General features: G+C 48.3%; 1 protein-coding gene across 1 annotated transcript in view; it reads right to left on the bottom strand.

The window, feature by feature from the left end:
- Positions 1-668: 668 nt before the first annotated feature.
- BAHCC1 (BAH domain and coiled-coil containing 1) overlaps positions 669-22232 on the bottom strand; it is a 158518-nt gene continuing 136954 nt past the window's right edge. Inside the window, 14 exon segments of the mRNA XM_021000779.2 lie at positions 669-5243; positions 5885-6121; positions 6773-7941; positions 8545-8718; positions 9135-9254; positions 10927-11035; positions 11499-11574; positions 12226-12340; positions 12762-12891; positions 13320-13427; positions 13851-14164; positions 14689-14883; positions 16696-16960; positions 20404-20515. Of these exon segments, the coding sequence (XP_020856438.1) occupies positions 5037-5243; positions 5885-6121; positions 6773-7941; positions 8545-8718; positions 9135-9254; positions 10927-11035; positions 11499-11574; positions 12226-12340; positions 12762-12891; positions 13320-13427; positions 13851-14164; positions 14689-14883; positions 16696-16960; positions 20404-20515 (3331 nt within the window). The 3' untranslated portion in view covers positions 669-5036.

Genomic DNA, 22232 nt, shown 5'->3' with positions numbered 1-22232 from the left:
CTTCGGGCAGCCTGGTGGCCCTCCATTCCTGAGGGCTCACCATATTGGTGCCAGACATAGTGCAGACACCCAATCAATGTTAGCCTTACAGCAACTCAGAACCCCTGAACTCAAGGGATCCATCAGCCTCAGCCTCCCCCAATAGCAGGTCTTTCTGGCATGTATCACCATATTCGACTCTTCTGAGTATAATCCTGCACCTAAAAGGTGCTTAATAAATGTTGCTGGACTAAGTCCTGGGATTCCAGGAGTTGTCTCAGAGCTGCAACCATGCTAGGTGTAGGTTTCTTGCTCATTAAACAAATGCACTCTTATAAGAACATCCTCCCACTTATCCTCTCCTCACTTTCTCTAAGTCCCAATGCTCAGATGCAATGGTAGTCCAGTTAGAATAAACAAATGGGCAGCTGAATGAGGAACAGTGGTGCTAAGGGGGATCACTGTTCAGCAATCCAGCTGGTGACAGTTCCGTTTGGATTGCCCTTGAAAGATTAGGCTGAGCCAGACATGATTAATTTTGTCATCCATGCTCAGGCTGGTCATTTTGATTCATTTGGCAAAAACACAGTCCAGAGAAGTAAGGTCCATTCCCGTGTGTCCCTGAGAATGCTTGGGAGTGAATGTACGTGTACCTAGCTTCATATGCATGTACACCAGATGACCTGAACAATGTTTCATATATTTATTCATAAGCCAAGTTATCAATAAAAAATTAATACTAAAATGCCTTTACATAGAGTTTGCTGTTCATAAAACCTTTGTTTTGTTTTTGTACTTTTAGTGTTTACATTGAAAAAAAATTCCAACCATCATCATACTTTACACATTTACAATAATACCGGCTTTCACAACATTTAACCACGGTTAGAAAGGGAGGGGAATTCACGTTATTTATACAAAAGAAAGAAAGACAACAGAAAACCCAACACAAGGAGGAAAAGAAACTTCAACAGGAGTGACAAAAAAAGGGGTCTTTTTTTCCCTTTCACTCTCTCAGTTCTTCTGTACTTGGGGTTTAAAATAGCTTTAGATTCTAATTTCAGCCAACAACACTGTCCTCACTTTCCTTGTCACTTACTCACTTTTTCTTCACTCAATATCCTTGTATATTTTCAGACCGAAAGTGGAACTTTCAGTGGGGATGTGGGGTGAAGGGGCGAGCTAGTCTCTGATAGAATTTCATCAGTTTTCTCAGCTCAAAAAGAAGGACCTCCCAGCCCCTGGGCTTGGAGGAGGTTGCTGCCTTTGCCTTTAGTGACCAAAGGAGAAAACCACAGATAGCAAATATTGCACTCATGCCAAGAGACAGAAGAAGACTGAGGCATTGGAGGATACCCCCAAAATAAGAAAAGCCCTTCCTCCCCCAAACTTTCTGCCATTGTCCTTCGATCCAGGATCACATTGCCTGGAAACTGGAAGCCATAAGGCATAGACATGGGCCAGGCTGCCTCTTGGGACACCAGAGACTCCTTGAAACCCATTGATTTATTCCTCATTCTTTTAAGGAAAGGAAGGCTAAGAGGTGAGGGATGGGAGTATAGGTGGGGTGGAGAGAGGGAGATCAGCAGTGGTTAGGCAGGAATCAGTAAGATGGAAGACCTGAGCCCTGAAGCAGAAATCTCATTAATGTCACCTTTAGGAATAAGTTCTAAAGGATTTAACTGTGACACCTGCTAGTTTCAGATATTTTGGTACCTGCTCTTACTAGAGGATTTCTTTAAGAGGGCTCATCCTAAGAATAGGAAAACTGCTTAGTGATAGAACCCAATGGTTCAAATAAAGGTGAGGGCAGGAAAGGATGCTCTATAAGGTGGTGGACCAAACTGAGGCCCTCTCACCTGGCCCCTTTACTTCTCCCTTCTGGTCCAACCATTCAATAATTGCCACCTTAGGAGGCATAGAGGCCCAGGGAGTTTGTACTATTGGTCTGAGACCAGTAGAGTACATGTAATATGCTCTAAAAGAAGTCACATTTTCAACTCAGGCCCAACTCAATTGGTCAACTAGAAAATAAAGAGGAAAAGGGCCCAAATATTTTTGGATTAGATGATTCCCAAGATCTCTTCCAGTTCTGACAGTCTATGTCTATGATTTTTCCTAAAAGAATAGTGCTGTGCAGTTCTCAGACAGTTCTGGACAGCCTCAATCTTTGGAGTCATTGTGCTACCCTTTACACGAATATAAATTCTTACCTTGTCCTATTAATACTAGGGCATGGCACTCTGGGGCCCAAGGAATGAATTGATTTTTAAGTCGAGGAGAAAAAGTCAAGAAAGGGCATTAGGCATCATGTTGAGTGAATCTTAGAGAGGGAACTGAAATACCACACAACAAGGCCACAAAAGTTTGAACTGTGTACTAAACAATGGTCCAATCTGGAAGGCTTGCATTCCTTTCTGGCAAATGCTTTCTCTGGTCTTGGCCTGTCTACATGATGAAGGCTCTGGGAGACCCAGGTGCCCACATGATGCAACCAATCGTCTCATGGCCAGAGGTCACTTAGCCCACAGCATCTACTTTCATCTCCATCTCCACCCGACCAACCAACAAAAGGGAAACAAACAAAAAAAAAACCACCACAGGGAAAAAACAAAAACAAAAACAGGTAATCAAAGAAGGCAATCAATACCCGAAGCCCATGCACCAAGGGGAGAAGGCTGGGAGGGGAAGGATGGGACTTGACTTCCTCCTGAAAAGAATGTGCTCCAGAGAGCTGTGTTTGATTGTCCTCCACGTGGGCTCCATCTAGGTCAGAGGCGGACAGTATTCATCACACCCACCCAGGGGTGTTACAGAGAGGGCTTCCTGGCCATGGAAAGGCCAGGAGGTCAGAGAGGGCATTGGGGTTGGGGGAAAGAAAGTGGCAAGGTGATGGGGAGGGCATTTTCTCTGCTTTGGTTTGCTCTTTTATTGTCTTTATTGTCTGATGTTTTCATGGAAAGTCATTCGATTTGACTTTAGATGTGAGGTGGGGAGAGAGAAAGAAGCAGCCATGTGGTCCTGTGGCCATGCTGCCCACCAAGAGAGCCACAAAGGTCATATGGCATGATTCTGGGGCAACGGTTGGGATGGGTACATGAGGGATTAGGTTAGAGGGGAATTTCCTTCCTTCCTTCTTCCTCTTACTCTGCACATTGGAAAAAGCAAATCTGTCTCAGCTTCCTGTGCTGCAGCAACTCAAAGAGGGGGCTGAGGATGAAAGGAAGGAACCTGAAAAGGGGGAATCCGCCTTACTCCTCTTAAACTGAGGAAGGGCTATCACAAGAGAGCTAGAAAGAAGGAAAAGGTAGATCTATCTCTGCCTGAGTTTCCAAGAACTGAGGTATAATTTTCATACATCATCACTGTTTGTTTGCAGGGTTTCTGACTTGAAAAATAAAATTGAGGCGCTAGGTTGAGGAGAGGATTGCAGTCCTGCCTAAGCCAGTGTAGGGTCGTTTTTTTGGTGTTCCTTGTATGGATATTGACAAGTGAACAGGAAGGGACACCAAAGATGGTGGGGGAGGGGTAGGCCTGAGCCTCTATTGTCCTGGATGGACAGCAGGTACCTAGTCTCTCCTGGGCTATGGGGGCCGTGAAGTGGGGACAAGGGGACATGGAGTCAACCATAGAAAACTGAACTAGGAAAGAACTTGCAATATATAGAATGAATAAAATGAAAAGATGACCTTCTCTTACTTTCTCTCGCTTTTTAATCGCTTTTTAATCTCATTTTACTTTTCCCGTTTTGCAGATTTTTTTTTAAAAACAGAGGTAAGATAAATATGGCTGTTGTCCCCCATCCCCAGCTCCTGCCCCCAAGGGATGAGGGACACAGTTGATACTGATTTTTAGAATAATTTATAATCTTTTCTTATGGGGGCATCTCCTCATGCCATCTTCCCCAACCCCCCAATTGTGTGTGTGTGTGTGTGTGTGTGTGTGTGTGTGTATTTAAAGGATGTATAAAAGGAAAGAGACCTTGGTGTGATTTCTATCTTTAAACAGTTCCATAAGGAGGTTAGTGAATTAAAGTGGGATATCTCTCATTAAGAACACTTCACTAGAGTGCCCACAGTTGCTCTCCTGGCCCTTAACAACCCCTACCCGCCCACCCAAATGCTGCCTCTATATTTACAGATTAGCCCAGTCCTGGAGCTCAGCCAGGCTGAGAAAAAACAGTGCATTTTCAAAGAAAATTCCCAAACCCAAATCCCTCCCAACACACACACATGCGCACACGCTCACACACACACATACACACACACACGCTCACAAAAACCTTCTTTTTTTCTAGTTTTTTTTCCATAAAACTTCCCCGAAGAAATACAATATTTACATAGAGAAATAAATAGACAATACACCTGATTTCTGCTTTCCCTGGTGGGAGACAGTCAGAGGTACTAGGGAAAATATGGCTTGAATTCTAATCTCTTGTGAACTGCCAATACTGGGGAGAAAAACAGAGGTGGAAATCCACGGGTCTGTGTGTGTAATCAACTGAGGGGAATGTGGCCCTCAGTCCAGGTCCCAGGAAGGAGACCTTGGGGCCTAGCAGGATCAGAGTCAGATGGGGAATTGGATTCTGAAGCCAGAGAGCTTTCTCTTTCCAGGGAAAATAATTAATATTAATAATAATAACAATAATAATAATAATTTAAAAAGCCTGAATCTTGCTGGGATGAGTTTTGCATATTTACTCAGACTCTCCATTCTGGAGTGCCATGTGGGGCCTGCCTTAAAGCTTGCTGTTAGGCAGGGAGGGTCCTGACGGGGGCTTGGATGGAAGACCCCAACATTGCCAGTTGTCACAACCTGGCTCCTCTTCCGTGATCCACACTCCTCCTCATCCGTGGGGAGGAAACTGCTCCGGGAAGCAGAGGCCATCTGAGTGGGTGGGGGGAGGTCCGGGGAGGCTCAGGGTAGAGGAGGATGAAACAAAGTTTTCAAGTTTCCGATGATTAGGGAGGTCACTGCCCTGGGGTGGGGTTTGGGGAGAGCTGTTCAGTGCACCCCCTCATGCAAAGCAGTGGCAAGTTCCAGTGGTACTGCCCAGATCAGCACAAGATGGGCACACCATCTGCTGTCACTAGGCGTCCTGTGGTGGGGTCATAGGTCCCTGCCAGGTAGTAGAGGTCCTGGCGGTCCTGATATTTCTTACTCCGAGTCATCTGCTCGTATTGTTCTCTCCCCACAACCTGGCACTTATGTGAGATGGTCTGGACGTCATTTTCATCCTCATGGCATGACTGGTACAGGGCATTCTGTGAGAGGGAGGGGACAGAAAGAGTGGGTTGGATCAATGGCTAAGCCACCGGCTGCTATTCCCTGGGAGTTTCCCCAAGTGCCAACATTCCTTCCCATGCAACCTTCTTGGGCAACCTTCTTCCCTCAGGGACGGGAAGTGACTTTGTTCCCCTGTAAAATAAGGGGTTGCATTAGATGACTTCTAAGAATCTTTGCTACTCATCCCACACCAGAAAAGGGATGCAATGAAGGCCACTGTTCCCACTGTTCATGGTACCTCTCCTTGACTGGCACCCACCCAGCAGTCACTGATCCTGCAGGAGAGATGAACTTCTAATATGAACTGGATCGTTGTGAACCAATGGTGCGCCTCAAGGCATGTGGGCCATTATAGTGCAATGGAGTCAATTCCTAGGCTGGAGGTAGGATTCTGGTCCCTAGAAGACCTCCCCAAAGGAGGACAGAACTGTGTGGGAGTGTGGAGAAGGCCCTAGCAGACAACATATGTCCAGCCTGAGGGAAGTACACCCAGATTCTCATGCTTCAAAGCATTAAATCAGCACCCAGCTTGCTGCAGTGGCCTAGGAGATGGTGATACTTTAGCCTGTAGGAAGCCATCTTCTCCCAAGGAGCTCCCAGACCCTCCCACCAGCCTCACCTTCCCGTCACTTTGTCGTTTGCCCAACTTGGTCTCCTCTGGGTGGTAGAACCATTTCACCTTCACCACCATGTTGCTTCCCCAGGACTCCCACATGCTCTCAATGCGTCCGATATAGGGTAGGTTGGGTCGGCCTGCCGACAAGAAGACAGCGCAATCCCCGATGCAGAGCGTCTCCTTTCCCCGAACGATTGCCTTGTAGAACAGCTTCCTGGCCTTCCCTTTCATTCCCCGCCTCTGCAGATAGACCAAAGAAAGGCTTTGAGGGACAAGAATACTCTGGACGGAAGGAAGGTGCCAGGAGTGACAGGCCGAATTGGGAAGGTGTGAGATGAGTGTGTGCAGGTGGTGCTATGATGGAAATGCTGTAAAACATGTAATAGGAATGTAGCTAGTGAGGAAACAAGGAAGAAGATACTCACAGTTTGGGAAAGCTAGGACATCTGGACAGAGTGGGGGCGAGATGGATTAAGGGGTGAGAGAGGAAGAAGGAAAGGGTGGGGTGAGGGGAAGAGACAGAGACAGAGAGGGAAAAAGAGAGACAGAGACAGAGAACAACAGAGAGAGAAACAGAGAGAGAAAAAGAGAGACAGAGAAGGGAGGCAGAGAGAGACAGACAGACAGACATAGAGAGAGAGATAGAGACAGAGAGAGAGACAGACAGAGACAGAGACAGAGAAGGCGGAGTCGGGGGGGGAAGAAGACAGACACACAGACAGAGACAGAAATGGAGAATGTTATTGCTTGTATATATCTGAAGCTTTCCACTATTCTCCTCTTGGAATTTCATCTAAGAAATCCCACACCAACTTTCCCTCCTAAGGAAGTTTCGAGGGAGAGGACTCAGGGATTCTCTGCCTTCCAGGCCTAGTGACTCCCACCCCTTACCTGAGTGGGATTCCCAGACCACTTCCATAGTTGCCGGGCTGGCAGGAAGGCTGAGATCTTTGGCCGATTTTCCACGGAGGGCAGCCGCTGCCTTCGGGAAAACTCTTTGGCTTTGGAGAAGCTCAGGGCCTCCTTCCGCTTCATCTTGGTCTTGCCACTGGCCGCGGTGGCTTTGGCGAGGAAGCAGCGCTGGGGGTGAGGATGGGGGCTGCCCCCCTTCGAGCGCAGGGCCTCGGGCTGCGCCAGAAGGGCAGGCACAGGATGGGTGAGACAAGTCTGGAGCAGCAAAGTTGAGTCCTCATCATCCGAGCTATAGGACGAGTCCTCGTTGTCTGAGGAGCAGAGGCTAGAGGTGGAGATGGAGCCTGAGGATGAAGATGTGGAGGAACCGGACGAGGAGGAAGAGACCGAGAGGCGGGTGAGAAAGCGAGAGGGGACGTTGCCTGCCAGTCCATCCTCATCCTCATCGGAGTAGGAGCTGTGGCAGTCGCTGTCACAGTGCAGTGAACAGTCAGCTTGGCCTGCATATTTACGCAGTGCCAGCCCCATGGGCAATGGGTGGACGGGAGCCCGCCCTTTTTTTTCCTTGCCAACTAGAGCTGGGTGGACATAGCCTGGAGTGGGCAAGGGTCTCCCCAGCTTGGGTCCGTCGTCTTTGTCACCCATGAGCAGGGCCTTACAGTTCTTATTCTTGGGTGAGGTCACCCCTTCATGATCCAGCTTGACCAGGAACTCCCCACCAACTTTTCGACGCCCACTCTTCTCAGCCTCCAGCCGCTCTGCCTTCTTTGCCCGAAGCAGCTTGTGGGCACCCCCAGGCAGGGCCAGCCCTGCCCCGCTTGCAAATGGGGCATAAGAGTTGGCTATGCTGCTGAAGGAGTCTGCCCCAAAGCCATTGCCGAAGACTGGGGTGGCCATGCTATGCACTGGGAACAAGGCTTCTCGGGCTCTCAGCTTCTTGGCACTGCCATTGAGCTGGAAGAGGTTCTGGAGGACACCTGTAGTCTTGCTGCCTCCTCCTCCTCCTCCTCCTGCCGCCATTGCCGTCCCCTTCCTCTTAGTCTGTGCCACTGAAGACCAGCTCAGCATCGGGCTGCCCCGTCGGCCCAGGAAGTGCTCGGCTGCTACCACTGGTGTCTTGGCTCCTGGCGTTAAGACATCAGCTTTGCCTGTGGGATGAAAATGCAGTAGCATCAGAGAGGTCATACTGCTCTTTCCTTGCTCTACTTCCCCTTCCCCCCATTCCACCTCCCAGAACATTGCTGACATTTACCTCCATACAACCCATCCCATCATCCCTCTGGTCTTTCACTAAAGCTTGCCCAAATTGAGACAAGGCATTTTTGTGCCCTCAGCAAGAGGTCTGCTAAAGGATTTGATCCTTCATCCTTAACACAAGAGACTTGACTTACTACAAAAGAAATACTAATGTGTTGTGGAGAGGGCGATTTCTTAGCATAAAAATACTTGCATTTATTTTTAAAAAGTTGTATTTCAAAAGTGTTGGCTGTGGGTACTCCAGTATCTCATACAACAGGCAGCTACCTGTCCTTCCTACTTGTGGGGTCCCAGCTGTATCAGTGACCCTTTATCTCTATACCCTATGGAGCAACAGAAGTGCCTACCCCTAGCCCAAAGCCACACCATCTCCCTTTTCACATAGCCCAGTGCTTTATCTGTCTCTCCAGGAAATGCAATTTGAGGCTACCTCTGTTCTAGCCCCTTTGAGGCTACCCCTCTTCCGGCAATTTCCTAAGCACCCCTTTGAGTACCTGATTTTTCTTTGCTGACAGCCTTCTTCCCCAAGTTCTTTGAGGGTTCAGGGATATCCCGCCCCTCAGGAGACAGACTGGGTGCTGTTTCACTGGGTGGGGGCGCATCATTGGAAGATCTCTTGTTTCTGCGACAGCTGCTGGACACGAGCAGGGCTGGGGAGGGTTCTGTGCCTGCAATTCAGAACCAGCGATCTCTTCATCCCAACAGACCTTGTTCACCCCACCCTTGTCCATTCTTCACCCAGAACAACAGTTCTATGACTACATGGCGGGAGGCTGGGGAGGGCTGGAGGCAGGGCAGGAGAGACACTACTCATTCCTGCCCCCCCTCAGCATGGCATGATAATTGAGGTTCCTTGCTACAGCATGAAGGAACGTAGTCCCCAGTTTCATGCTAGGGTTTCAGAAAGAATGCACCCTTGAGCAGGAGAGCATTCCAAACAGAGATGGGAGTCAAGTAAACCTGTCCTAAGGGGTGTGGGGGGCCAAGGCGGACCTTAGGGTAGAAATGATCTCAGGTGAATGATGATTGAACTAGATGAACCTCCCTCTGCCCTATATGATGCAAGGTCCCCAAGTGGACTCACACTGGATCTTGAAGTCTGGAGGTAATAATCGAATATTGGATACGGAGATGTGGCCTGTGTCGCCATCATCAAACTCAACTACCACTGAATCTAGGTCTTCTTCTTCATCACTAGAGGCACCTGTAGGTGGTGGAGATCAGAAGGTTAAGCCCTAGGGGCAGAGGCAGGTGAGACTGTCCAGAAGTGATACCAAAGGTCAGGAGCCAGAACCCCACATTATCAAGACAGCTCTCACCCTGCCCCATCCTCAGTGGGAACACATAGAGTTACTATCTCTCTAAGCACCTGTAGATGTTAAATACTAGATAGAAAAGCAGAGGAGAAAAGGGTTAGGTAGAGAGCTGGGTGTATCTGGGGGCCCTAGAGGTGAGACAGAGTGAGGCAGAGGGCTGCCCTGTGCAATCAGACGGGGATTGATGAAGGGAAAGGGCTCCCAGAGGGGCCTCTGACAAATGACACTGAGAAAATTCAGCTCCCAGATCACATTCGACCTTGGAGTTCCCCACCCCCAGCCTGGGTAACTGATGGCTTTCATCTCTTCTCACTCCTAACAGCCACTCTGCTCTCATTGCAATATTATTACCATTCATCATGCCCCTTCCCTTCCAATGTACACACCAGATGCTGAGACCCATCCAGAGCACCATGCACACACAGAATTCAGGTCTTCCACCCAGCTCTGCCTAGACCCAACACCCTGATCTCCATAAGGCTGAGGTCAAGCAGATACAGCTGAGGACATGCACGCTTCCCTCTCCAGAGGGCTGCTTTCTCGATCCATCCTTTCCTGATCCCTGCTCCCCTCCCCAGCCCCAAGTCCAGCAGGGAATGGGTCACCCTAATGGAGAGCTAATTCACATTTAAATGTTTTCTCAATGGCAGCAGGATAAGGGCTCATTGGGTGATAATTACTCTTTTTGCTTAGCTCAGCAGCAGCAGCAGCAGCAGCAGCAGCAAGAGCCCCTCCCTATGGATACTACTCCTTACTCCACCTTTTTTTATGGTGACATTCAGAGCAGATTCTATTATCTTGCTCCTGCATAAGCAGGAATATGTCACTGCCAGCCAAGAAACTCCTTGGCTCCCTCTCTTCTTCTGGGGTCTGTAGCTGGACCAGCCTCAGCTCAGAATACTGCTAGGGGGTGAGCCTAAGGGCCACAGGTGTAAGTGTGAGGGGTGGGTAGGGGGCCATTAGGGGGTATGGTGATGATGGGGAAATGTTATAAGGTTCTTGCACGGGAGGCAGAGGAGAGAGGATGTTCAAGGAACATTGGAAGAGCTGTGATACTGGGGAGATGGGGTTGAAGGGAGATATAACTTGGATAGGGAAGACTGAAAGATGACAAGAGGGCAGAGTTTCTAGATGTGGGATGGTGAGGAAAGGCACTTCTTGGGAGTCAGCACCATATAGTAGAAGGGGCATTAGAACTTGAGCTCTACTCCTGACTGGCAACAGCTAATTATGACCTTGGGCAAGTCATCTCCTCTTTCTGAGCCTCCGTTTCCTGTAAAATGAAGGAATCAGACTAGATTACCCCTCAGGTTCCTCTCAGCTCTAAAATTCTGTGACTGTATCCCTATGTCAACCTGCCTGTTATTTCTGTCCAGCACTGAAAGGAGAAGTTGGCATTTAACTATGGTTGCCCAGGGCATTAGTCACACCATTATTAACCACCCACAGTGGGAGAAGAAGGGAGGATAGAAGCAGGGGGCAAGAAGAAGGGGTGGGGAGAATCCACACTCCTCCAGTGGGGATTTTTCCTCCTCTTGGCACCTGTACCCCTTCTCTCACCTTGGACCACATTGCCTGGGTACAGGCAGCGAGACTTTTGACTCCAGTAGGCACAGACCCGGGTGCCCGGCGGGAGGTAGCGACTTGATTGGGGCCGGATGTCAAGGACCTGAACAGAGACAAGGGTGCAGGGAAGATAGATGAGCTGGGTTAGGAGAGATGCTTGGGTGGAGATCCTGAGAAAGCATTCCGACATAGGGCTTCCATTTGGAGAGGTGGCAGGCAGGGAGTTTGGGGACTTTGGAGAGACCAAACCAATATGAGCTAAGATCATCCAATTGGATTTAAACTTGGGGGAGGAGCTACGGAAAGGAAGTGGTGATGTGTCAGGCCCTGGGCTAATGGCAGAGCTGAGATAAAAGGCTTCTTCTGGGAATAAATAAGAGGAAAAGTCCTTGCAGCCATGAGGCCTTTGGCTGGGAGCTATTCCTTCATTCTGATTTAGAGAGAGAGGGCCTTTTGGGGATAAGAGAAAGAGGGGCACAAGACCTCCCCAGCCAAGAAGAGGACGCCAGGGGAATGTGTCCATTCATCTCAAAGTAAAAGGTGATCATTCAAGACCTAGAACTCACAGCTTCCTGTAACAGCTGCTCCAGGGAGTAGATCCTCTGTCTGTTTCCTCTCTCCCCCTCAATCACGATACTGTAGCTGAAAAGCAGAGTTTGGAAAGAGCCAATGAAAAGAGGCCGGGGAAGGAGAGCCTCCACTCACCTGAGGCTGCTCTGCCTTCACCAAGGTGTGAGAGAGTGAGGGCAGGGAAGGAGGGTCTAAGGCAACACTGAGAAGACACCGGGAGAAGCCCCATCCCGACCTCCAGCCACACAGCGAATGAGAGAAGAGAGTAGGATCCCACCGTCCTTTAGCTAAGAAGGAAGGGAACTACTTTCCTTGGTCCAGGAAAGATCAAACTGCTAGGGTAGGTGGGCAAGAGGGGAAGAGGTTCCCTTTCTGTATGATAAGCACTAAACTTGGGGAAATAAGGCCTGAATTCAAACTCCAGCTCTGCTTCTTATTTTAACCAGTGTGACTTTGAAAAGTCACTCAATCTCAATGGGCCTCAGTTTCTTGCTCTGTAAAATGGGGGGTTGGACTAGCTGACTTCTAAAATTCCTTCTGATTGCATCTCTATGACCGTATTCCCAGCCCTCCTAAGTGGGGCAGCCTGATTTTGCTCGGTCCAGGGTCTCCTCTCCTACATCCTGTTATCTTTTCCTGGTTCATCTCTCAAACTGACACCACCCCCTCCCCCCATCTATCTTCGCAGCTTCCTTTTTGAGGGGGGTGTGTGGCCATCCTTACATGTCCGGAGGCTGTAGGGTTTTCACACTGCCAGCATACAGCAGGCTGTCCTCCTTGGGGATGAGCACGTGTAGGCCATCCTGGAGGTCTTCCTTGTGGATGGTACATGACTGGACTGAAGGATGATGCGGGGCATTAGTCACACTTGCATCAGCTACCCACCACCCATCTCTCACAAGGATGGATTCCCAAGATAGTGGGCAAGCCATGTAGAGTAGGAAACTATGTGGAGGTCTTAGGTGGCCCCTAAGAAAAGAGCTGGTGTGGCCCCTAAGAAAACTCGCCAGTACAGTGAAGGCAATTGGGTGCTGTCGCCCCCACCAAATTCCCATCGGGCCTGTAAGCTTTAGGCCTCCAGATGAGACCCTGGGACGTTCTGCATGTTTGAGGGCCAATGCTTGCTCTCCTCCTATTCCTATTCTATGTCCTCAACCACCCCCCACCCCCCCTACCTTTACCAAATTCCTCCAAGCCAATACTGTGTGCGTGGGGGTGAGTCTTAGCCTGTGCTACTGAGTTGGGATGGATCAGCTCACCATGAGCTATGCCTTGGTCTCCACTCAGGGTGCTATTCTCTTCCTCTGAGAAGCTGCTGTTGTCATCAAACTCGAAGTCGTCCTCCACCGCAAAGCTCTCCAGCAGCCGGCTCACTGCCCGGCCCTTGCCCTAGGAGAAGGACGTGGTCAGACTGATGGGCGCTCCCTACATGTTGCCCCTGGGTGCTCTCCTTCCTCCTTGTGGAGGACCTAAGGGACATCTTCACTGGTTTCCCCATCCCCAACCCAGGACTTCTGAGGGTCCCGCTCAGTCTCATTCAACTTCTTCCTTTTAGCAGGTTGTGGTTGGAGAAAAGTGGGGAACTCCATGGTTGGGCCTGGGGTTGAGGAATATGTCTACTTCTGCATAGTTGCTCGAGCCCCAAACCAGCCCCACCTTGCCTCAGTCCCCAGGGACAAACTAGGGCTGGTTCTTTCCATTAGGAACATTGGCTTTACCCTCCCTCCAGTGGAAGATAGAGTAGGCAAGAAGGAAGAGAAGGAAGAGAAGGAAGGAAGGAAGGAAAGATGGAAAGAAAGAAGGAACAAAGAGCCTACCTGCTTGCTGATAGCCTTACTCTTCACTTTGCTTAGCTTCTTGCCCTTGCTTAAGATGGTCTTGGCATTTCTGGGTGACAAGGCAATAGACAAGGTCCCATTCTTCCGCTGTTGGGGGAGGACAAGATAGAGACATGTCAGAGACTGTACTCACTGAGGGGCCCTTGCTTGACTGATATCAAATGTGGTTGGTTCTGTGTTAGCTGTATTCCCATGGCCTGCCCAACTTTCTGTGGGTTAATAAGATCTACCACGAAGGGCAGGTTGGCTCTGTCTCAATATGGAATAGAGAAGACCAACGACTTGAGAAGCTGTCCTGAGAGAGGGAAGGATATAGGCATAGCCAAGTGCCCTGATGGCGTCTGTGTGTAGAGGGGAAAGGGAGGCTATTCTTTGCTCAGGCTGTCCCAGCCACCATACATTGTGGTCTCCCCTAGTGCGCTGCCAGCCTCACAGAAACAGTGAGGGCCATCATTTCCCACTCTTCCTTCTCCCTCTGGAAACTCCCTGGATCCAACTAAGCCCTCTCACCCTTAGAGCTGACTGTAACACTTTGCTTTTCCTTGTGGCTTTCTTTAGTCGCTCGCTGGCCAGTTTCCCACTCTCTTCCCGAGAAGAGAAGGTCCGGGCTTGGCTGTAGAAATCATCTCCACTGGGCGTAGCCCCAGGTTCCGGACGCAGGCCGTCTTTGGGCTTTGCTTTCAGTTTCTTCTTGCCCTCTCCATTGCAGACTCCTGGCCTCCTGCGCACGGGGGCCCGCTCCAGTTTTCGAGTCTCAGCTCCAGGCTTTATTGCTCGCCTTTTAATTTTGACCTCACCCTCAGCGCTGGATATTTGGCAGGACCCTTAGGAGAAAAAACGAGAGGCAAAAATACAGAGAATTACTGCAGCTCTGGGTGCCAATGTCTTGGTGCCCACGAAGGCAGGAGCTAGCAGGGGTGCGTGTAGCTGGTGCCACTGTCCTGGATGATGATTGTGAGAACGGCTGACAAAAACCAAGGCTAAAAATAGGCTCTGCATATGGGATGGCCCTCTGGGAGGCAGAGGGGGAGAGATACATGGGATACTATGGTGATAGAAGAAACAGAAAATATCAACAAAAAGTCATGAAAAAAAGAAAAGGCTCTGCTAATGAGCTGCTCTTCGAATGCTCCCTGGGCCCCTCATATACCAGGCAGTTGAGCCATCATGAACAGGGACTGAGTTTGATGGGGATGGTCGTGGAGGGAGATATGCTCCACACTCTCATTGGCATGTGCCCTCAGCATGGAGCCACAATGTTGTCATGGGGGCGGGGGAGGACTGTCCTGTTAGCCATCACTCCCGCCTTTCCTCTGTCTCTGCATTTGTGATTTCCTCCCATAGTTACCTAGCAAGCCCTGCCTCTCTTTCTTCTTTTTGGCCTTTTGGTTTGCTTCCATTTTCACCACTGAGGATGGGGAGGGGCCTAACGTTGTAGGATTGACCCCTGTATGGAGGGGAGGGTTTAGGTCCTTGGTTGGAGGTTCATCTCCTAGAAGCCCCTCACAGTCCTCACTGTCATAGTCCTCATCTTGGCTTCCACCTGCAAGAAGAGAGAAGAAAACACTTTGAGCTGGCCCTGGCCTAGGTTCTCAGATGACCTTCCCCTGAGCATCCATGCTCTGCCAATCACAGTCTGTCTCTCCTGGAGTTTCTGCCAAGGGGAGAGGCCTTCTCTTTAGAATGGAGGTTCTTAACCTGGGGTCTGTGAACTTTTTTTAAAAAATATTTTGATAAAAGTATTTAAATATAATAGGTTCCTTTTATAATCCTAGGTATTTTATTTTTATGCATTTAAAAACCATATTGTGAAAAGGGTTCCTCCTCTTCTGTTTTGAGAAGAGGCTTTGCCAGATGGCCAAAGGGGTCTATGACACACAAAAAGTTAAGAACCCCTTCTTTGGAGCATCATAGCCTTGTCCTCAGCATTCAGTTCTCCAGATTCTGAATGGTAGTATCTTTAATGGGCATGGAATGAAGTTCTCTGTGAGCTGGGGGTAGGGCAGCGATGCAGGGGTGCTGTTCATCTCTTTGACTTCTCTTCAACCCCCACTCCCACCTTACCTTGTAAATTGTTTGGTTATAGGTAAGGGAGTGGGAGAGGTTAAAAGAGGATGAGGGCAACAAAATAATGTGGGCCTGGAACCCACAAGATGACTTCATCTATATCCCTGAGGGTTGAGCCATGGAGTTGAGTTAGAGGGAACCTCAGAAATCATCCAGGGGTGGGGAACCGGCGGCCTTGAGGTCACATGTGGACTCTTGTTTGGGTGAATGGGGATGAGGAGATGATGAATGGGGGTGATCCCCATCATCTCTGGAGCAGCTATCAACCTGCTCCACCTTATGTCCATGGAAGGCAACACACATCATTTCAATTTATCCTTACAACAAGTCTGAGAGCCTGAGATCACCAGCTCTTTGCACGGCCTGGCTCACTGGGGCATGCCCCAGGACCTAGGGTGCAGAGCTTCTACCCAGCAAGCACTCTCTTGGCCTTCCAGTCTCATCTCATAGCCCAGCCAGCAGCTCCCAGGGAATATACCTCCTATCCAGGGTCCTTCCTGCTTTCTATTTCCTGCTTCCTCTTCCCTCTTCCAGCCCTCACAACTTTTATTTGTTCTTTCCAATGAGAGGTTCTTGTCTCCCCCCCACATTTTTTTTTTGGGGTGTGTGTGTGTGTGTGTGTGTGTGTGTGTGTGTGAGGTGAACAAGTCAAGGTAAGGAGGAAGAGGGGGGAGTAAGGGAAAATGGGGAGGAAATATCTATTTGTTCAGTGTTGTGTTTCTCATATGTGCATGTGTTGTTTTTCTGGGGTCTGATAACACATCCTGCAGGCTCCCAGGTCAAATCCTGGGCTGGAGATTCACAGGAAGAAAGCTAGGGCTATTTTAAAATCCATTTTCCAAAATGCTTTCCAGGGCCACTTGCTAGGCTTCTGGGATGGGGAAGCAGGAGGAGGGGAGGAAGTCTTCAGTGAGAACGACAAAGTCTGGTGTTCCAATGGAGAACCTTGCTTTCTGTCACCTCTTCGAGATTTCTTTCCCACTCGCTCCCCCCTCCCCCTCCCTGGTACCCTCATTTTAGTCACACAGGCTAGCTGCTGAGGCCCAGCAACAGAGGACGGACCTTAACCACACCTCTTTTTATGCTCTGTAGCCTCCCCGTAATCTGATTTTTCCACCAGTCAAGGGTCCCTGCCTTCTCCCCTTTTCTCCTGTTTTCCAGACACTCAGAGTAAGCAACTGGGTCCAGCACGTTGTGCCAAACTGGTCCCACCTGAGTTTGGCAGCTCAAGGTCCTTGTCCACTTCCCCCTGGAAGTGAAGAGTGGGCCTGGACCCCGGATTACTTGCCTGCCTCAGTTCCTCCTGCTGTGGTTGTGGGCTTGGCCACGAACTTGGGGCTGTCTTTGCCATTGCTGTCTATTTGAGGGTGCTTGGCCGCCAAGGCCACCTTGGTGCTCTTGGCTCGAGACAGCTTCTTTTGGATGCGCCCACCAGCGTTGGACTCTTTCCGCCGGAAGGGGCTGATGCCAGCTGGCAAACCTTTGTTCCTGACCTTCGGCTTCAGCTGGGCCACTTTGCTCTGAGATCCATTCTTTTTGCACCGTACCTTCTCCTGGGGAATAACCCATATAGAGAAACTGCTCAGTGTTTGGTCCTTGTTTGCATCTCAGGACCTGTAATATGCCTGGCTGGCTTGGTGAGGGGCAGGGTATTCAGAGACAGAAATCTGGCTTTGAGGTCACCTTCCCCAAGCAGAACAGGCAAATTCTTTGTGATGCTAGGCTGTATTACTGGGCCGAGTTTTTTGGTGGCTTAGGCCACTGGCTCAGTTCTCCTTTCCCTTTTCCTCTAGGAAAAGCAAAAAAAAAAGCAGTAAATTATCCCAAAGGCCCACTGACCTCTGGCAGAATTGCCCAGCTGTGGCAAATCTCACCAGAAGCTAAAAATGGGTCGGGGTAAAAGGACTAGTACTCATGCAGTAAGGGAAAGGCCAGATTTTGTCCCTCTGTTATTTGTAGAATGGGATGAGGGAAGGATGTATGGATTTTTTTTTCTCAGTTTCCCTTTAGCTGAGTGCCCTGCTCAGACTGTGCCAACTCCACTGGAGTCTTACACCTCAAAGGAGCCAAGGCAAAGTCTGGGCCTGGGTGGAAATGGTGCCGATCTGTTTGGGCCTTCCCAAATCTGACTGTGTCTGCTTCCTTGATGACAAGCTTAAGACTGGTGCTAGACCACTGCAATCCCATTTCCCCTACCCTGGCCCATTCTGGATTCCACGTGGGTGGGCAGAGGGGCCAAGGACACCCAGAAAGTTGTGGGCGCTGTGGCCACTCTAGTTTACCAAAGCGTCTGGCTAGAGTTGGCTTTTCTAAAGCAAAAGGAAAAGAAGGGAGGGAGAGGACACATTTCTGACACACTGAATTGCCTGTGGAGGGCAGTTTAGTGTTGCATTTTCAGATGGGGTTGGGGGAAATAAGACAGAGGTCACTGAGATGGTGTGAGCACACGCAAGAGATTATTAGCTAGACTGGCCTTGAGGAGGCGGCAGGGAGTGTGGGACAAGGGGCTGGCTCTGTGTATGGATATGTTGGGGAGATGGCAAGAGGGCTTTTAAGGTTTTTATTTCTCTGAATTGTGGCCATGCAGTCCTGGGTCCTCAACTTCTCTAATGACAGAATTTTCACAAATAATTCCGTGAGTAAGACTGAGGATTTGTCACCTTGACCCTACATCTCCTTACTACCCATATACTTAATTTCTGCTATGGGTGGGTCTTGCTTTACATACCAGATGTGTCCCTGAGACATTCTGTAGAAACCTAGTTTCTTTAAATTGAACCATATTTTAGGAGTCCTAGAGGAGTTTGCCTTTGCTGTAAGGCAACTCACTCAAGATTTTAGCCACATTATAAATCTGGATTTTCCTATGTTGGGTTTATTTAAAGTGAAAATATATGGGATCATAGATAGAGCTAGCTGGGAGGGACCTCAGAAGCCAACAAACATTACTCCCTTATTTTACAGATGAGGCCACTGAGGCACAGAAAGTTTAAGCAACTTACCTCCAAGGATTATTTTTTTTTACTCTGGGGAATCAAAGAATATAAAGCCAGAAGGGCACTTCGAGATAATCTAAATCTAAAATTTCATTTTTCAGATTGGGAAACTGAGGCTCAGGAAAGTTAAGTGACTGCCAAAGGTTTCAAAGATAGTAGCAGAGTAAGCATTCAAACCTGGGGCCTCTGTCTCCAAATCCAGTTCTTTCTCCCTCTCCTTTTCCCTCTCCTCTCTTTCTGAGACTGGGTCCCCCTGTTTCACTCAGGCTAAATGTACTGCAGCCACTCACAGCCCCCAACCTGCCCTTCCCCTGCCCCCTCCCCATAGTTCAGAAGTTTCAACTTGTGGTATACTTTCTAACCTGTTCTGGTTCCCACCTCCAGAGGTGGGCTGGAGGCCCTACCCCATCCCTTGGCAGCTGGGTGTTAATGTATTGGTGCTGGACTTAGTGCAGGCCCCTGATTGGCTGCAGCTCAGAACTCCTGAGCTCAAGCAATCCTCCAGTTTTGGTTACCCCCAGTAACAGCAGCTACAGGCCTGCATCACCATGTCCCACCAGTGAACCTCCTATTGTACTGCATGTATTGATACTATTTCTCCATTTTTCACACACCTAGAGATAGAAGAGACCTTAGAGGTCATCTAGTCCAACCCCTCATTGTAGAGGTGAGCAAACTGAGGCCTAGAGGTAAAGTGATTTGCCCTATGTCACAAAAGTAGTTAAGTGGCAGGGAGGGGATTTGAACTCAGGTCCTCTGACTCCTAATCTAGGACTCTTTCTGGGGCAGTAGGCTGCTTGGCAACTTAGAGGAAGATACTATGTCTTGAATTTTTCTTATGTAAGCGTTACTGCTGTACATGAAGGAGGTATTCAAATATTTGCTGAATGAATACATGAATAGCAAATTTCTCAATAAATATTTCTTTATCACCTGATATGTTGCTTTCTTAAGTAGCTTCAGTTTTTTCAAGTATATGATCTGTTTCTACAACCAATAATAATAATAGCTAACATTTATACAGCACCTACTGTGTGCCAGGCACTGTGTTAAATGCTTTACAATTGTTATCTTATTTGATTTTCACAACAACCCTGTGAGGTAGGTGCTATTATCATCCCCATTTTACAGTTGAGGAAACTGAGGCAAACAGAGGTTAAGTAACTTGCCCAGGGCTACAAAGCTAGTAAGTTTCTGAGTAAGTTTTTGAACTGATTCCAGACCCACTGCTCTCTCCACTGTACCATTTTGCTGCTCAAACCAGACTTTAAGCATCCAGAGGGCAGGGACTATACCTATTTTTTTGTATCCTTTTGCAACAAAAGAGGTCCTTTTTCTGGAGAGATGCTACTTTTGATTCTCCAAATCTTTAGCCTAAGAGCAGGGTGAGGGTTGCCGACAATATAATTGCTGAGAGAAGGGGAAAGGCAAGAAAGAAAGAGATGGGAGTGCTGCTGCCAGCCTCCTACACTTCCTGTGTGCACACACGCGTGTATATGTTTGTTGGGGGTGGTGTTGGTGATGACAACAGAGCCAGCTGGAAGCTTAATCAAGGAAATGGTCAAGATCCATAAGCTGCTGATGACTGGTTAACCTACTGTGGAGGCCTGTCCTATAGGATATCTGTACAAGGAATACGCTCAGTCCATGGTGCTCACTGACTAGGCTGGGAATACTTAAGGCCTGCAGCTCCCAAAGGCACTCATTCCAGGGTCTATTTCTGGAATTCCAGGGATAGAGAGGAGTTAGCAATATACTCATGGCTGGTAAGGAGTCCATTAACAATTTAAAAAATTTTAGTCCAAACAGTTATTCAAAACAGACAGCAAGATGGTAGAAAAGGGAAATGGGAACACGCTCCTTCCATGGCTGCTAGGCTGAAATAAAATGGCATCACTCCCAAGTAAACCAGGGATGCCAAAGGGACGAGATGATGGAAGGAGAAAGGAGGGAATGAGTGTGGAAAATAGACTGAGCAGGGATATAGGGCAAGGACTTACCTGGGAGTTGAGGCTGCTGTAGACCCCCTTATCTAATTTGTTTCTCTTCTTCTTGGGTTCCCCTTCACTCCGTAATTCGGCACACAGGATGCTTAGGCTGGCCTTCACAGATCTGAGACACGGGGAGGGAGGAGGAGAGGATGATTAAATCCCATAAGAAGCATCTTGGCTTGGCAGAAAGAGTCCTGAAAGGTGAGTCAGAACACCCAATTGGGACTTCTAGTCTTGACCCTGCTACTGACAAGCTGTCCAGCAGTAGCAAGGGCAAGTCATGTGCAAGACTCTGGGACTCAGTGTTTTCATCTGTAAAATAAGCAAGCTGGATTAGACGCTATCTAAGGTGCCTTTCAGATCCAAAAGTTGATGCCTATATCTAACACCATTATAACCAAGGTCAACACCTTCCCCAGCTCCTTGAGAGCAGCCAGTCTTTTATCTTTGGCTGTCCCAGACCGCCGAACACAGAGCTTTGCACATAAGCGAAGCTTATTAAATGTTGGTTGATCGTTGGATGAATATTTAAGGTTTCTGGGACACAGTCATGGTCCTTTTAGGCCAGTCTTTGAAAGGGGCCCTCCTGAAAAACACCTGAATGGCTCCCCATCTCATCTGCTCTTAAAAGTATTGCTAGAAAAGGACTTTGTTTCCTTTAGGGGAGGTGATGCAGCTCCCAAGTGACCACCTGGATCCTCTTCAGATCCCCATGGTGCCACCATGCCAATATACATCGAGTTTGGTCTCTGGAGATAGGCAATGGGACGGTATGGCCAAGTATCTAGGGATGTTCTCTTTTGAGGGGATTTTCTAATTTATCACAGGAAGCTGAGCTCAGTTGACAGTGGTATATGTGAAAAGATAGAATGGACTCTTGACCCCTAAAGATAGCCTTAGTTAGAATGGATGGATTCAAAATGCAGATAGAAGCATTTTTTTTCATTTCTTTCTCTTGCTCTTTTTTTTGGGGGGGGAGGAGTATATAGCTAATGCAGAAATTTATTTTGCATGACTATACATATTTGCAATAAATTTTGTATTTCTTTCTTTTTTTTTTTTTTGGTGAGGCAGTTGGGGTTAAGTGACTTACCCAGGGTCACACAGCTAGTAAGTGTCCAGTATCTGAGGCCAAATTTGAACTCAGGTCCTCCTCACTCCAAGGCCAGAGCTCTATTCACTGTGCTACCTAGTTGCCCTAAATTTTGTGTTTCTTGCCTTCTCTTTGGTTAGGGGAAGGAGAGAATTTAGAATAAAAAAAAAATTAAAAAGTCTCTGTGCTTAAAAAAAAGAGATAGTTTCATTTATAAAATGAGCAAGGTAAGTAAATGATGACTAAGATTCCTTCTAGCACACAGGTTCATAACCTTGGGTCCATGACTTTTTTTTTTGATAACCATATTTCAATAGAATTGATTTCCTTTGTAATACTATGCAATTTATTTTATGCATTTGAAAACATTATTCTAAGAAGAGGTCCATAGGTTTCAGCAGACTGCCAAGGGGTTCATGACACAATGAAGGTTAAGACCCCTTCTTCTAGCCCTAAATTGAATGTCCTTCCCTCTAGACAGACAGCCAGGAAGCAGAGCTGCTGAAGATGACCCCTGTCTAAAGACTGGAGAGCTGGAGGTAATGGGAAGGTAGATCCCCTTCTTTTCTCCCTTGATGACCTCATTAGATTCCATTGGGGTTCAATTACTATCTCTATCCAGTTGATTCCCAGATCCAGTCCCAATCTCTCTCCTGAGCTCCCATCCTGTATCACCAACTTCTTTTTTGAACATTTCAAACTGGATGTCCTGCAGGCAACCTCAAACTCAATACGTCCAGACAGA

This window comes from Phascolarctos cinereus, unplaced genomic scaffold (assembly GCF_003287225.1).
Source record: "Phascolarctos cinereus isolate Bilbo 61053 unplaced genomic scaffold, phaCin_HiC Scaffold_5;HRSCAF=322, whole genome shotgun sequence".
Classification (NCBI taxonomy): Eukaryota; Metazoa; Chordata; class Mammalia; order Diprotodontia; family Phascolarctidae; genus Phascolarctos; species Phascolarctos cinereus.
Note: the sequence above shows the minus strand (reverse complement) of the source record. Positions and strands in the feature narration are given on the sequence as shown.